At 47.3% G+C, this 14,736-nt stretch overlaps 1 protein-coding gene across 1 annotated transcript in view; it reads left to right on the top strand.

The window, feature by feature from the left end:
- Window positions 1–3,055: 3,055 nt before the first annotated feature.
- Window positions 3,056–14,736, top strand: part of NIBAN1 (niban apoptosis regulator 1) — a 51,318-nt gene continuing 39,637 nt past the window's right edge. The window contains exon 1 of the mRNA XM_050307267.1: window positions 3,056–3,149. Within this exon, the coding sequence (XP_050163224.1) occupies window positions 3,095–3,149 (55 nt within the window). The 5' untranslated portion in view covers window positions 3,056–3,094. The remainder of the gene's footprint in view (window positions 3,150–14,736) is intronic.

The raw sequence follows: 14,736 nt of genomic DNA, 5'->3' as shown, positions 1-14,736 counted from the left end.
ATTTTCTTTTTGGGGCTATTTTATCAATATGTCATTTTTGGGTCTGCAGCCTGAGCAGCTGTGATTCTCTGGGAGTATCTTCTGCAGCTCGATTTTAAGACCTCCTTCCAACCTTTTGGAAATAACTCTTAAGGATAACGTTTTTGTGTTACTTAGAAAGGATTCAGAAGATATTTCAGCTAACAGCCTGTCGTGAGAAAAGGGCTGTTCTTGTCTCTCTGAGGCAAAGGGGCCAGTCAAGTGCTGTTATGCACACGACAAAGAAACTGGTTCCTTGGCATGTCTCATGTGCAATCAGACAAGGAGAAGTAGCCAACAAGGTGGCAGAGATTTTATCAGTCCCCCTGATGATACGTTTGCACCCTGTCACCTCTGTGGTTAAGGACCCTGTGTTAGACTAACACCTAACTGGAGTTCATTACGTGGTGTGCCCATGGTGTTGAGAGTGGATCTCGTGTCTGGGGCACATCAGGGTTCCATCAGAGTCCCTCTGCAGGGAGATAATGAAGAAGTGATTGTGGAGACAACCTCCTTCTCCCTCCCTCCTGAACCAGAGCTGGGGGCCGACACAAAATAAGGCAGTGTAGTGGTTGTGGCTGCACTTTTTGGGTACTACAGCTCCCAGTGCTTTCACTGGCTGCCTCGTGGGTCCAGAGGAAGCTTGGACCTGTCTCCTGATGTCACACTGCCACAAATGAAGTCACAGAGGGAGTGGAGACAGATTTCATCCCTTTGGTGTGCAGGAGGAATTCACTTTCTCTGTGGGATGGCAGTGCTCCATCATGTTGCCCTTTAGTATACACATCCAACTTTTGGGATATAATACAGACCAGGTGTTTAAAGAAGGAACTTTTAGGGAGAGTAAAGGGAAAAAAACCCCTCAAAGATAAGGATTTCATAGGAGAAAATGTGGGGAAGGATTTTTCTTGGTTCTGGTGGTATTTTTGTTTTAATTTTATTCCTTTATCATTGATAGCTGCAGTGCAGATGTTACATCAGCCTAAAATCTAACATGGATTTCTTATCCTAGAGAGGATGGTTTTGTTTTTAAGCAGGATAGAAACAGGATCATTTATACCTGTTCGTGACTCGGTTCGTGTTTCTCATGGTATCTTTTTAAGATGCTTGGGGCACAAGCTTTGCCATTAAAACACAGCATTTCCCTATCTTGAAAGGGAAATTACAGCCTTTAATTAGCTAACGTTTGTGAGATGCTTGGGGATCTTGGGGATCAGGTAGTACCAAGTATAGAAAATTATAATCAAGTAAACTATTCAGTTCTCACTTTGTTTTTACCCCAGCTGTAATTAGACAGGGAGGTTTCCCTTTCAGTGCACACACCAACATCTGTTCTTGGCTATAAAGCTTCTGGGATTAGGCATATTTTCATCTGCTAAATGACAAGACAGGATAGCAATCCAGTTTATGGCTCATGAATTTTCCACTGTTTATCCTCCCGGACTCCTGGAGCTTGACTTGCATATTCCATGTGACCGTGCCTTATGAAAAGCTTCTCAGCCACATTTGATAAAAGATAACGCTACTCTGAGCAGAGCCTGAATACTCCTCTGAGATAACACCTTTCAAAAGCACAACAGTAAAGAGTGTTTCCTCCTCTGTGTCTGCTCGCACAGCTCACAGGTGTACCATGAGGAAACCACCACAACCTCCTCTGCGGGCTCTCGGGCAGAGCCGATTAAATACATCCAAAACAGAGCCCGATTCACGTGGGACCTCTACAGGTGCTGTGGATTGAGTGTTGTATCTCAGCTGGGAGATCTATAGACTTGTGAGACGCTGTTTCAGGGGTGCTCTGGGTGAGAGTGGTCTCCTCAAGGTAATTAGGCAATTGCTTAATTGCTCCATTGCTCTTCGAGATAACGATGGTGTGCCCGGTGAGTTTCGGAAGGAAGGAGGCTCTTTAGCAGAACACTGAACATGATGTTACAGAGCATCTTCAATACTTCAAACCTGAGCAAGTTTAGTGTTGGTTTAAAAGCTTCATCTTTAAAGCTTCATTCATCTTTAAAAAGCTTCATTTTTTTTTACCCATCCTGTGATCTGCCGAGTGGCAAAGCAACTGCCCCACAACCCACGTAAGCCAAACTTAACTCTACTGCAGCAATTTCACAGCCAGTGACGGACGTGCACAGGCTGAATGAAAAGTGTTTAAGGCTAAAATGCATAACTTCCCGTCACTGCGAGGCTCTAGTGTGTCATCACCATCCATATTCATTGCAGCTCATCAACTCCACGCAAAACACACGAGGCACAATGACCCGGCACCCCGTCCATCGTTGCATTAGCACTACAGAAACAGCAGAACAGAAGATTACAACTTAAAAAGTCACAGCTGGTCCAAAGCATCACTGAAATTATCATTCAGGGGCCGGAAAATTCGGGTATCTGTTCTTTGCTGCCCTGTGTGAGGATCTGCACACTGGTGCTCTTGCATGTTTTGGGAAGTTGGCTCAATCACTGGGCAGTATTTACAGTAATTTACTGATGTGTATTTTTTAGTGCCTGCTTGTGCAGGTTTATCCTTCATCCTGGAATCGTGCATTCTATAGCAACATTCGGCATTCCTGGGGAGAGTGGGAAGATACGGCCCTGAAGGCTGAGTCATGGAACAGTTTGGGTTGGAAAGGACCTTAAGGACCATCTCATTCCATCCCCTGCCCTGGGCCGTCACACCTTCCACTAGCCCAGGTTGCTCCAAGCCCCGTCCAAGCTGACTCTGGACACTTCCAGGGGTGGGGCAGCCACAGCTTCTCTGGAGAGCCCAGCGTTGTGACACCTCTAGCGTGGCACGGTGTTTAAAGCGGCCTCTATACGGAAACTTCGCGGGGTCCACGCGTGTCTCCGGTGGGAGGTGGGTTTCGCGGTGGAGGTGACGAAGTGGCGGTGGGAGCAAAGCAAACAGGACACGCGTGTCGGCAGGCAGAGGGCCGTGGGGCCGTGTCCCCGGCCGCGGCAGGAGCAGCCCGGGCCGGGCGGGGCTGGGGGCGGTGCCGGCACAGGGGGCGGTGCGGGCCGGGCCGGGCCGAGCGCGGGCGCTGCGGGGCCGCTGCTGCTCCCGCATCGCTCCCGCACCATGGGCGGCTCTGCCTCCACGCCGCTGGACGACAGCAAGTGCACCTACATCCGAGGTACGGGTGGGGGGCTCGGCAGGGATTGCGGGGCACCGGGAATGCCGGAGGGAGCGCTCCTGGGCATCCCCCGGGCATCCCCCGCGCCGGGCGGGCTCCGGGCACCGCGGGGTTTGCGCTGGCTCCCGGAGCCCGGCGGTGTTCGGAGCGCTTCTTTGAGCAAGCGGAGGTGCACTAAAAACCCCTTCTGAGGGAGTGTAAGGAAAGGTAAAAACTTCAGGGAGCGTGCGGGCGATGAGGCTCAGTCTGCCCGTGTGACAGCAGATCCCGGTCCCCCGGCACCGGCAGCTCCCACGGCTCCAGGGTCTGCCAGGGTGAGTCAGATCCCGGTCCCCCGGCACCGGCAGCTCCCACGGCTCCAGGGTCTGCCAGGGTAAATCAGATCCCGATCCCCCAGCACCGGCAGCTCCCACGGCTCCAGGGTCTGCCAGGGTAAGTCAGATCCCGATCCCCCAGCACTGGCATCTCCCGAGGCAGCAGAGCTTACCGGGGTAAATGAGATGCCGACCACACGCTCTCAGGCGATCGTGGTGTGGCTCTTGGGGTGCCCCGTGCAGGGCTAAGAGTTGGACTCCGTGATCCTTGTGGGCCCCTTCCAACTCAGCACGTTCTGGAATTCTGTGATTCATATGGCCTGAAGTTTTGCCAAGCTCGCTCCGGGGCAGTGGGACCGCTGTAGGTGAGTGTTTAGGTAAACTGTTCAGACTGTGTAAGGGCATTCTTTTATCCCATTAAAATGTTAGGAAAGAGAAAACAAACAAAAACCCCACTTTGAATTATGCTTATGGCTACTAAACTATGAAGGAAAAGAGCATAAATCCGTATTTTAGGGGGTATTTTTGTTACTTGACTAGTTGGATAAGAAATACATCTTACTCTTGCCTGTCTACCTGTTGTGCTGCTTATCGGTAAGGCAGCAGGCAGAGTATTTACAAAGCAAATTTTAAGGCTGGAGATTTACAAGAGAAGTAAAAGTTTGCATGAGAAAAGGAAGCCCAGTTCCAGCGCTTCATGTGTTATGCATGTGGAGCCTGCAGAGTCCTCTCTGTTGTGGACTGGGAGATCAAACTCCGTGGATTCAGGCCGGAGGGTGACTCCTGGGTGGTGCCCACAGCCCAGCCTGTCCTTGGATTCTGTTGCTTCGGGATTTGTTTGTGGTCTAGAGGGAGTGCAAATGTTGAACTGCTCCTCTGTCAGGACTCTTTTGAAATCACAGTGGGTCTTTCAGGAGATTCCCATAGTGGGAAAGATGTCCAGTTATTAAGTGGTTTCCACCCCAAAAGCAGTAAGCAAAGCTACCAGCCTCACATGCAGAGATTTTTCTATGGTGCCCTCTCAGTATTGTCGGTTTTTTCCTGCCAGGTTGAGTGTGGTTTTAAGTCCCATCAGAGCCACGAGGGTGGAATCCCCATGGATTTCTATTTTCCTTTACCCTCATCCTGATGCTGCAGCCAAAATTGCATTTCCATAGTTCAGCATTTCACGTTTCTGGTCCCTCCCTGAGTCGTGAGTTGTCACATCTCTGCCCAGGCAGGAGATAAAGCCAAATCACTGTGGAAAAAAAAGGAAATTAAAGCACTGTGCTCATCCCCTGGCATGTCTGCTGTGCTCACTGTAAGTGAGGATCCCCCACTCTAAGCTCCTGCTTGGAAAAATAATTAATGAGGCACTTTGTACAGAGACTGTCTGTGAATTAGCACTTCCAAGAAGGAAAAGGGACCAGGAAGAGCATCTTAAATCGAAACAGAGTGCAATGCAGCCAGCTCACCAAACCTGATGCTGATGCTGATGCTGGAGTCTGTGAGGCTCAGACCTCGCTGGTCTGTGTGACACTCTGGTGTGATGTATTTGCAGAGTGAGCTGGGCTGAGCTCCCCTTGGTGGAACAGGAAGCAGGCTGAAGCACTAAGGCTGTAGGTTGAATAAGCAGCACAATTTTTTTTTTTTTGCTGGCTTTGTAAAGCTTAGATGTGTCTTTCTGGTGGGCTGGGAGCTTTTGGGGGGTTCTTCTGCTCCAAAGATGATGCAGGGGTGTCCTCAGTAAAGAGGGAAGGGAGAGACCTGCTTTTTGTCAGAAGAACTGTCATTCCACAGTGCTCGGGAGGGGGACTGTGAGACAACAAGCCCAAGGACATGCCTCACACACCCTCCTCAGAGACAGCAGCCAGCAACACTCTCCAGACTTTGTGCATTTTGGGATGCTTGCTCAGACTGGCCCAAATATCAGTAGCCTCAAGACAGGAAATCCTGAGTGTTGCTTCAAGTGAGAGTTTGGTCTAGTCCATGGTTGTCATCATGATGGTGTAATTGAATTTCTTGTTGCTCTAATGGTAATTTATCTTGCCTGAAATTAAATGTGCTGTAAAGCCTGGTGGCTCATTTGGACAACATTTAAGCTAAAACACAATGTGATGAATGGAAATGAGGGGCTGAGGGTTAAAGGGGGATGTCCTATGCAGGGCCATGAGCTGGACTCGATGATCCCTGTGGGTCTCTTCCAACTCAGGATATTCCATGACTTTGTGTGAACACAGTTCAGTTCTACAGGTTTTCTAAGCTCCAGAAGTCTTTGAGAGATGAGAGGAGAACCAAAGGAGGACAGAAATCATGTGATGTGTAAAATGTTAAAATATGGAAAGCCATTCAAATAGGTGTCTGTGTAAGCCATCAAGAGCCTGGCCCTCAGCAGGGGCACCCCCAGGGAGAGCCTGGGAGATGCTTTGCTGGTTGCTGGTTGCCCTGTGGGTGAGTAAGTTGGAGCCTTGTCAGACCAGTTGGAGAAACGAATCCCAGGGAAAATCAGGAAGGCCTCCTACGCGGCGTCTCTGTTACCGAAACCAGAGGCTGTGATTTCCACCTAAAGCTACCTTCCACCTCTGTGCTCTTCAGGAAGAAGTGGTAGGACTGAACCAGCCAAACTGCAAAGCACTGAGAGCTGGGGCAATATCATGGGTAGTGTCATGAGCTGAAAGTCAGCAAATATAATTATTGACCTGATGATGTATGTTTCCTGCAGCAAATAGTGCCTGAGAAGAGAATACACAATGCCAGTGTGTGATTTTTTTCAAGTGGTCTCTGCAGGATGATACTTGTGAGGCTGTGCTTGGAGTGGCAAGTGAAGTCTGAATCAACTAAAGACTTATTTGGGCATGGAAATGCTTTGCAGAGCGGTTTTTATAGTCAGAAAATTAAGAAATTATATATATTCCTATCTCACTTCGCAAGCCATCACAGCACATTTTGTCTTTCTTGAGCAGACACGGGTGAAAATTGGTCATTGCTGTGGGATGAAATTGTGAATAAAATGTCAACGCTCGGTATTCGTTACTCCTACCTGAAGGAAATGACTGTCACAGCACAATAGTGGAAAAATGAGTCAGCAGGGACTCCTGTGAGCACTGGGGACAGTTTGTGTCCACGGGGGAGAAGGGGGGTGGAGGATATTTAGGGGAGAGTGGGAGGCCACGTAGTGCCAGCAAGGAGGAGTGGGGCAGAAAGCCAGACCACATGCACTGCAGCATTACTAGTCCTGAAAACCTTAGTTCCAAAGGTGTCCCCTGTGCTGGGCAGCACGAGCCTGTTTTTCTAACCATACCTCTGGAAAAAATAGGGTTTTTCCATTTATTTAAGATCCAAAAGATATTTTAAATATACACACATTGTAAGCAGTAAAATGATTTAAAGCCCTCTGAAACGAAAAGACAATTTTATAGCAATTCTTTTAGGCTTTTGGACTGAGGTCTTGAAAACAAGGGCTTCTGGCAGAGATAATCCTTCTTTGGGGTGGTTTTGGGGGGTGACACGGGGATTATTCAGGATATGAGTGAACTGGAGTTTAAAACATGGCAGGAATAATTAGGAGACTGGGAGCTGGTCATGTGAAGAGTTTGTTATAAAAATTCCTGCCTTCAGTTTGATGAGGCATGGGCTGAGCATATGATGGGAGGTGTTCCTTGGGTGAATTAGGCACCCAGTGATGCCTAATAAGTGCTACACCCAACAGGGAGCGGTCCAGGGTGGGAGAGGGTTGTTATGGACTCGGGGTGCGCTCGTGAAATGGGGGGGGGGGGGGGTAAGGTGGAAGTGCCTGTTAAAGCAGCTCAGTGTGCTCTGAGAGACTGTGCTGGAGCTTTCAACACTGCTGATGGAAAAATTTTTTGCTTTGGTTCTCTAATATTAGAAAAGGAACCATCAAGGAAGTGGATCTGACAGCAGGCAGAAGGTGGAAATGCCCTGAAGTCTTGATGATCTTCCATTTCTGCAACGTCAGCAGCAGTAGTGGGGGACCCAGCTCTGCCCTGTCACGTGGGGTGTGTTGGGAACAAATCTTTTCGAAATTTGGAGAAGTGGAGAGATTTCAAGCACCCAGCACCAGTAGTTTCAGCAGGTGCATCTTCAAAAGAGTTCAGTGTACGAAACAGGGACCTTCTCTGAAGGTTGTTTTTTTACTGCAGGTGCTCAGCCTGCCTGACCATATCCCATCCACCCATTCCTAACAAAACTACACCCGTGCAGGGAATGAGGCTCTGTAGTCACTGACTTTCGATTTGTTTGTTTAAATGCAGTTTTTCTTTCTTCCTTCCCTATTTTCCATCTCTTTCCTCACCCGGGCAGATGGGACAGCCCAGCAAAGGGGACACAGTGACAGCGCTGTGACCCTGCAGCACAAAGGGATGCACCCACTGGGTTTCCTCATTGTTTAGGATGCTCTTCCAAGCAGATTTCCAGCCCTTCTTATTCTCAGTCGACAGTGAAAGCTGTTACTTAATGTCTGTAAGAAATGTCTTTGTAGCCATTTGTTTTGCCAGTGAATGTCAGTGTGGTATTAATTAAGACAAGGGGGACTGGGAGGGAGATACCCCGAGTGCCTGACAGAGCTCTGGAGTCACATTCTCAGCCAGTGTTCACAGAGCTGTGAGGATGGAAGAATGACTTGGAATTAATTGTGGAAAAGTTGGCCTTTTTCTGGACAGGCACTCAGGCTGGATGTTGGATTTCCTGCTTTCAAGTGCCGGGTATCCCTTCTGGTTTTAATTTGGGGTGAGACTGCAAGTGTAACAGTTTTGTCAAGTCTGGCTGCAGTCATTGCCATTGCTCTCAGCCAGTTACAAGCTGAGCTGTGCTGTGTTTGGGAAATCCTGTCTGTTTTCCACTGGTGAGTGTGGCTGCAGCATCACACAGACCAGGAGCATTCCATCCCTGGAAGTGTCCAAGGCCAGGCTGGACAGGGCTTGGAGCATCCTGGGATAGTGGAAGGTGTCTTCCACAAGATGACCCTTAAGGTCCATTCCAATCCAGAGCTCTCCATGAATCTGTGAGTGTGCTGTCTCTCTGGACTTGCCCTTCGAAGCTGCTTTTCCTTTTCCTGTTCTGGGGTTTATGGTAAAAGCTGATAGGATTTATCTGTGACTCCCAAAATCTGTGGAAGAGGCACAGCAGGATTTTCTTTTACAAACATGTATTGAAGCCAGAATTCATGACAGTGCCATGCAGTCCAATCCAAACAGGCAAAAATACCCACGGAATGAAAAAGTGAAGTAAAACTCATAGGAAATTTGAAGTTCAATAAGTATATGACATTCTATTCTATGCACCTTGCAAACCTTCCAAGTTCCTGAAGGCCTTAAGAAATGAGATTTTGAAGGAAAATCCTTTTAGCTTTACTTGTTTTCTTGGAAGTTTTAGTGCTCAGAGAGGTTGTTGCTGTTGGAGTCAGCTGTGGCATATTTTCATCCCATAGTTTTGATAAATGGTGCCAGCCTATGCTGGAGAGGAGAGGAGAGGAGAGGCAGCTTCTCTTGGGTTTTTATAGTCTTTAATTCAGGGGGCAGGGCACTTTCTCTTAGGTTTCAATAGAATGTAAGCAAAAGGCATCCAGGGATGTGATTGATGGGAAAGTTATTTACTACCCAACTTGAACAGAATTTACTTTCCTTGGTACCTTCCCAGTCTCAGCTGTGGGAGATTAAGGCAGGATATACCTTCCCTGTTCAGCTTCCATTTCTCATTTAGTCCCATTTATGAACTCCCCTCAAAAGCACCATGAGCAATTTTGGGAGTTTACAGCCACGATGTCTTGCAATGGGCACTGCCAAGAACTTCCCTGATCAAAGCAGGAGGAGATTTTTGTTCTTCACTTTGTCAGTCGCCTGTGATCACGTCCCACTTACCTTCTGTAAATGGCTTGAGGTTTTCCTAAACCCAGAAATCCCTGTTAGCCATTTTGTGTCCCAGCTCTCCCTTCTACCAGAGCATGTGGGAAGTTGGGTTATTCTCCCTGCCTGTTCAGCAGGATCATCTCAAGCTCCCTTAAACCAAAGCAAACTCTAAACAAGAACTACCCTTAAAGATGATGTTCTGCATCACTGGGTTTGAAAACTGAAAGGCAGCCTCTTTCTGCTAAAGAAAGTCTTTTTCTGGGTAGTGTGAGGGAAGGGAAACTACGAGGAGTAGGGGAAGATGTGGCATTTTTCATAGTTTTTTACTGTTTCTGTAGAAGAAACTACGTGCAGTGTCGAACTGGGCACAGGTATCAGTGCAAAGAGCTTCTTCTCAATAGAAGAAGTGAGAAATAGGCTCATCTTTGCCAAAAAAATCTGTAGTTGAGAGGCACACTGTAAGTGTGGAGCCTGCTGCACTTCTGTACTTGATATTTTCCAAAATCCTGAAGACTGATTGTGCTTAAATTAATTCAGCTTGGCCACAAATTATAAGCCGATCTTTGCATCTGATAGAGATTTTATGGATATTAAAGGGAGGAGAAGCAAGCACTGGGGTGATGAAAGCAGCTTTGGTGGTGGTGCCTTTGGGCAGTGGCAGCTGCAAAGCCAGTGTCTAGGTGGGGAAGGATGATATCCTTAAGGAATGGGCTTTTAAAGCAGAGCTTTTTCCTTTGCATGGAAGAAACATGCTCTTCTCTTCACACTCACAGAACAATTCCAAGTGTTTCAAGTTTTGGAACATGCATGCAGGCATTTTTCCTTTCTTTTGTGGTTAAAGGACAGTAATGAAACGAGGCCAACTCTTAGATCAAAGCAGGATTAAAGCTCGTGTAAATGGCTCAAACTTGTGTGAAGAAAGGGTTTGCCTGCTCAGGTCTCCTAAAAACTTTATCCTGTGTCTTTTTACTCATCTTACACATAAAAAAAGTTTGCAGCTGATTCTGTACTGACGCTTATCTTGGTATGTATAGGCTAAGATTTTGGTGAATTAGTTTCTCTAGGTGTTTAATTAAGTGTTCATTCTTGAAACAATAAGCCTTTAATCTTCATGCATCATCTGTGAGGAGCTAACAGGTCTGACACGAGCAGTTGCTCTTACACTTTGGGAAGTACCGAAGCTTTAAGCTTAAATATTTAGGTCATTGCAGTGTTACTGTTATTTAGTTACTGAATCTTTTTTATTGGCTTTTTTTTTTTTTAAAGCTAAGTAGGAGGAAGTAGAAAACAAAAGCAACGCTGACTCTTGGGTTGTTCTGGTCAGGTGAGCAAGAAGTTAAAAGCAATATTTGGTTTTCACAAATATGTAGATTGGTTTTGTGTGCCGAAATCCCTCTGGGAAATAAATAAATGAAATCAGGAGTAGGGTAGTTATTTTCCAAATGAGTTTTCTAGTGCAGAGGCAATGATTAAAAATATCTTTTTGCTGTTGTTGGTGGCGGTGAGGTTGATTCTGTCCTGTGCTGCCGTGCCCTGAGCAGCGTGGTTCCTAAGGAAGTGGGCAGGTGCTACCAGGGGGTGACAACCATGTTGTGGGTGACACGTTCAGTGTTTCTGTGCAGTCCCTTGGTGGGCTCTCCACTGACACCATCAGCGCTGGTGGAGCCTTTTCAAGCCGTAGTGGACTTGTAAGGAGATCCCTGGTATTGGTGTAAGACAATCCACTCACAGCTCCCAAAAATGCTGCCGTTTTCCAGGTCCCTTCTGTATTGTGCAATGCAAAGAAAAGGCCATTTACGCCTGAATTTCATGTTGGTTGCTGTCTGGTGGACGTGCTGGTCCTCACAAAGGGTGTTTGTGGCACAAACAGGGTAAAGCAATCCTTGTACTTGGTTGTTTACTGTTTAAGCAAGAAAAACAGGCAGAGACAAAGCAGAGGTCCTATCATTATCTGCCCTCTCCTTCCTTTTTATAGCCCCCTTAAGGCAGTGAAAGGCTGCAATAAGGTTTCCCTCAAACCTTCTCTTCTCCAGGTTGAACAATCCGAGCTCTCTCAGCCTGTCACTAAACGTTTTCACATCCAACCTCAGGGAAAAAAAGTGCCTACAGCTTCTTTATATTATAAAAACATCTGGGATTTCCCCTGGAGGTTTATGTTCCAGGTGAGGGGAGCTGCAGGTTTTGAGGGGCTCAAAGCTGCCCCTGTCTGTGCACACCAGATCCCTGCTCGCTTCCTGGGATGGCCCAGTCCCTGGATGCCACCACCATCCCACCCCTTGGCATCCATCTCACCCCTCTTCTTCAGCCCCTCTCATCTCTCGTCTCAGGAAAGGGGTTTTTAAAGCTTCACATGATGTTTCCTTCCTCTGCATGAAACCACAGTTTGCTTGTGTTGGGATTCTCTGCAAGGGCTTTTGTCGTGACGTTGAAAACCAAAGACCTGATTCTTGAAGCAGCTCTGGGGATGTTAAACACCCTGTTTGAACGTTGTCTAAAGACCAGCTTGCTTTTATAGGACCTGATAATGAGAAGCCTTATGTATTTTCACTTGATATTCCACGTATTGTAGCGGTCACAGTAGAAGAAAGTCAAGTTTTCATCATCCCCAGGCAAAGATTTAATGGTAAGGTCTGTGCAAAATAAAGGAAAAAAAGGGTTTTTTTGCTCTGTAGGGGTATTCTGTAAAGCAGTATCACTGTAATTTAGTCTGCCAGACACTTTCCACTGTTTGCAGTTGCAGATGAGGCTTTGCCAGCCTTCAACTGTCCAGACTGAAGTTTCCATGCAGAGTGTCTGCTTTAAGTTTCCATTTTGAGAAAACTGCAGCTAAAATGGATGATCTCCCTTTTTCCTTTTTTTTTCTTTTTTTTTCCTTTTTTTTTTTTTTTGTGAATTAAGCTAAAGAAAACATGTTTTTCCTCTCTTTGGATATTCTGTTGAGCAGCTCAGGTGCATCCTGCAAGAGGAGGGAAGGGTTTGGGGGCCACGGAGATGGAATAAGGGAAACTGGAGGCAAGTGGGAATGGTTTCTAAGCACTGCCCATGTTCACCTGCTGAGCTAAACTTCGTTGTGTCCATGTTTGCCCTCTGTGCAGGCTAGAAAATAGCTGCAAAGCCCACAGCTACCAGCTGCTACCCCTGTAGGCAAAGCAAACACAACTTTGTACCCTCTAAGCTTATGTGTGAGCTGAGAAGGTTCATGGACCTGGAGCCCTGAGCTCATCCCTGATGTCTCCACCAGGTTGGAGAGGCAGCTTTCAGGTATATTTTCTATTGGCTTCATTCAGGAGGAAGCCCCAGATTTGTTGTTTGGGTTTTGTGTTTTTTTATTTTCCTTCTGAGATTTCCTGTACACCTGCCAAGCTCCACCGCTCAGCTGATCTTCCTGCTGAGATGCTGGGAGAGGTGCTGGTGTTTGCTTTCATGCATGAGGACTCATGGCTGCTAATCTGTGGCTTGACAAACCCAGTACTCGATTTTTCAGGGAACTGGCTGTTTTAGTGCTCTCCCCAAATTTCCAGGCTGTGCTCAGTTGTGCCTGCAGGCACTCAGCACTTCTGTATGTTGGAGAAGAAGGTGGCAGGAGCCATCTGGGAGCTTCTCCCATGAGTGGCACACATTTTACCCAGCTTCACATTTTGGAGCAGACACAGAGACTGGATCTGGTTCTTTGGGGTGGTATTTACCTGCTTTTAGATATAAATCAAGTCTCTGTTATTTCCAGCTCACTGTGACACACGCTTTTAGAAGAAGATGAGTAGAAGATGATATTTTTAGGTGTGATTGTAAAAAAAAAAAAAAGTAGTTTTAACCACTGCTGCTTGTGCTCCATCAGCCTTTGCTCTGAGCCTGGGAAGCAGCAGCAAAACTACTGAAACCAGGGGTGTTTGAGGTTAGTGACGGTTTGTGAGGAAGGCTGAGGGGGGTGTCCAGACGTCAGGGGTGCATTTGATGTGTCTGCGAGGAGGAGCCCCAGCATCTTCCAGATTGTCAGCTGATCGAAGCTGATGGTGGGTTTTGTGGTGCTTTTGGAAAAGACCAGAGCCACAGAACGGTGTGGGTGGGAAGGGACCTTAAAGCTCATCCAGTGCCACCCCCTGCCATGGACAGGGACACCTTCCACTAGCTCAGGTTGCTCCAAGGCCCATCTAACCTGGCCTTGGACACTTCCACTTGAACAAAGCTGTCCTTTCAGCAGGGCAAGCATCACCAAGTCGTGGTGACCCATCCCAAACTGAAGCAGCACTGAGGGAAGAAGCTGAGTTCGAAGTGAATGAAGGAGGGAGGCCCCATCTCGGTTTGTCACCAACTTCCCTCACACTCGGAAAAAAAATGTGAAGCTGCTCAGCACATCTTGTACCAGAAAGGGGGTGACTAAAGCTGATACCACACCGAGAGACAAGGGGGTTACCAACGTAAACAAACACCCAAATGCCATGTGCTGGTAGGAGCAGAAAACACCCTGTGGTAATCCGGAGCAAGAGCCTGTGGTTTGGTGGTTACTCATCTTGCCACACGGCTTTTCCTTCGCGTGCCTTAAATACTCAGGCAGCAGGAAGTGTGGTCAACTGAAAGGCTGCTGTGCTCTTTCCTGTAACACTTGGCCTTGGCAGGTGTTACTTTTGTGACCATAAACCGAATTCACGCTTAGGGGGTGCTCCCAAACCTGGGTCTCGCTGGGTGTCGGGGCTGAACGGAGCACTGCCCGGGGTTTATTGTTAACCATCTGCAAAGGAGTGATTTCTGAAATAAAACCCAGGCTCTCTGATGGCTCAGGGTCTGGAGTTCTGCTGCTGGAAGGGATGAGTGGGGTTTCTGGGAGGCTGACCCAGAATGCAGCTGAATTTTGGGATGATTCACAGAGTGTGGAGTTTCTGTGGCCATCATGTGCAGGCTGAACCGGTGCCAGGGGTGTGAGTGTGCACAGCCCTGGGAGGATGGGAAAGCTGTATTTCAGATGGGACCCATCTCTCTATTCATAGCTTTAACTTCTTTTTGGATGATGAGAGTGGAGACATCTGTAAAAAGTAATAAGTCCCCTTTCCTTCCAGAGTCAAGCTATTAGTTTTCCAGCTGTTGGCTAAGACAGGTTTTCCTGCTGGAATAGCTTTTGTCTGATGTAAGTCTAAAACAATATGGCTATGGTAACTGAAAAAATTTCTTTGTCAATTCTGGTTGTAAATCCAAGTGTTTCTATTCTATTCAGTGTTGCTTCTCATAGCAGCTGTTTGATTCTGAAAACCTCGTGGATTCCTCCAGTGAAGCGCACGCTGCTGATAAAATGCAGTTTTGCCTGTATTCTGCATTTTCTTTGCCCTGCTGCGTGGCTATTTTTCTTTTACCATCTCAGTGAAGTCTCAGAGTTCTGGAACACGCTCTTGCTTTCCTTCAGAGGTCCCGTGGTCTTGAATAATGCACAGGCAAACCCGT

This window comes from Myiozetetes cayanensis, unplaced genomic scaffold (assembly GCF_022539395.1).
Source record: "Myiozetetes cayanensis isolate MyiCay16 unplaced genomic scaffold, myiCay2020 scf12, whole genome shotgun sequence".
Lineage (NCBI taxonomy): Eukaryota > Metazoa > Chordata > Aves > Passeriformes > Tyrannidae > Myiozetetes > Myiozetetes cayanensis.
Note: the sequence above shows the minus strand (reverse complement) of the source record. Positions and strands in the feature narration are given on the sequence as shown.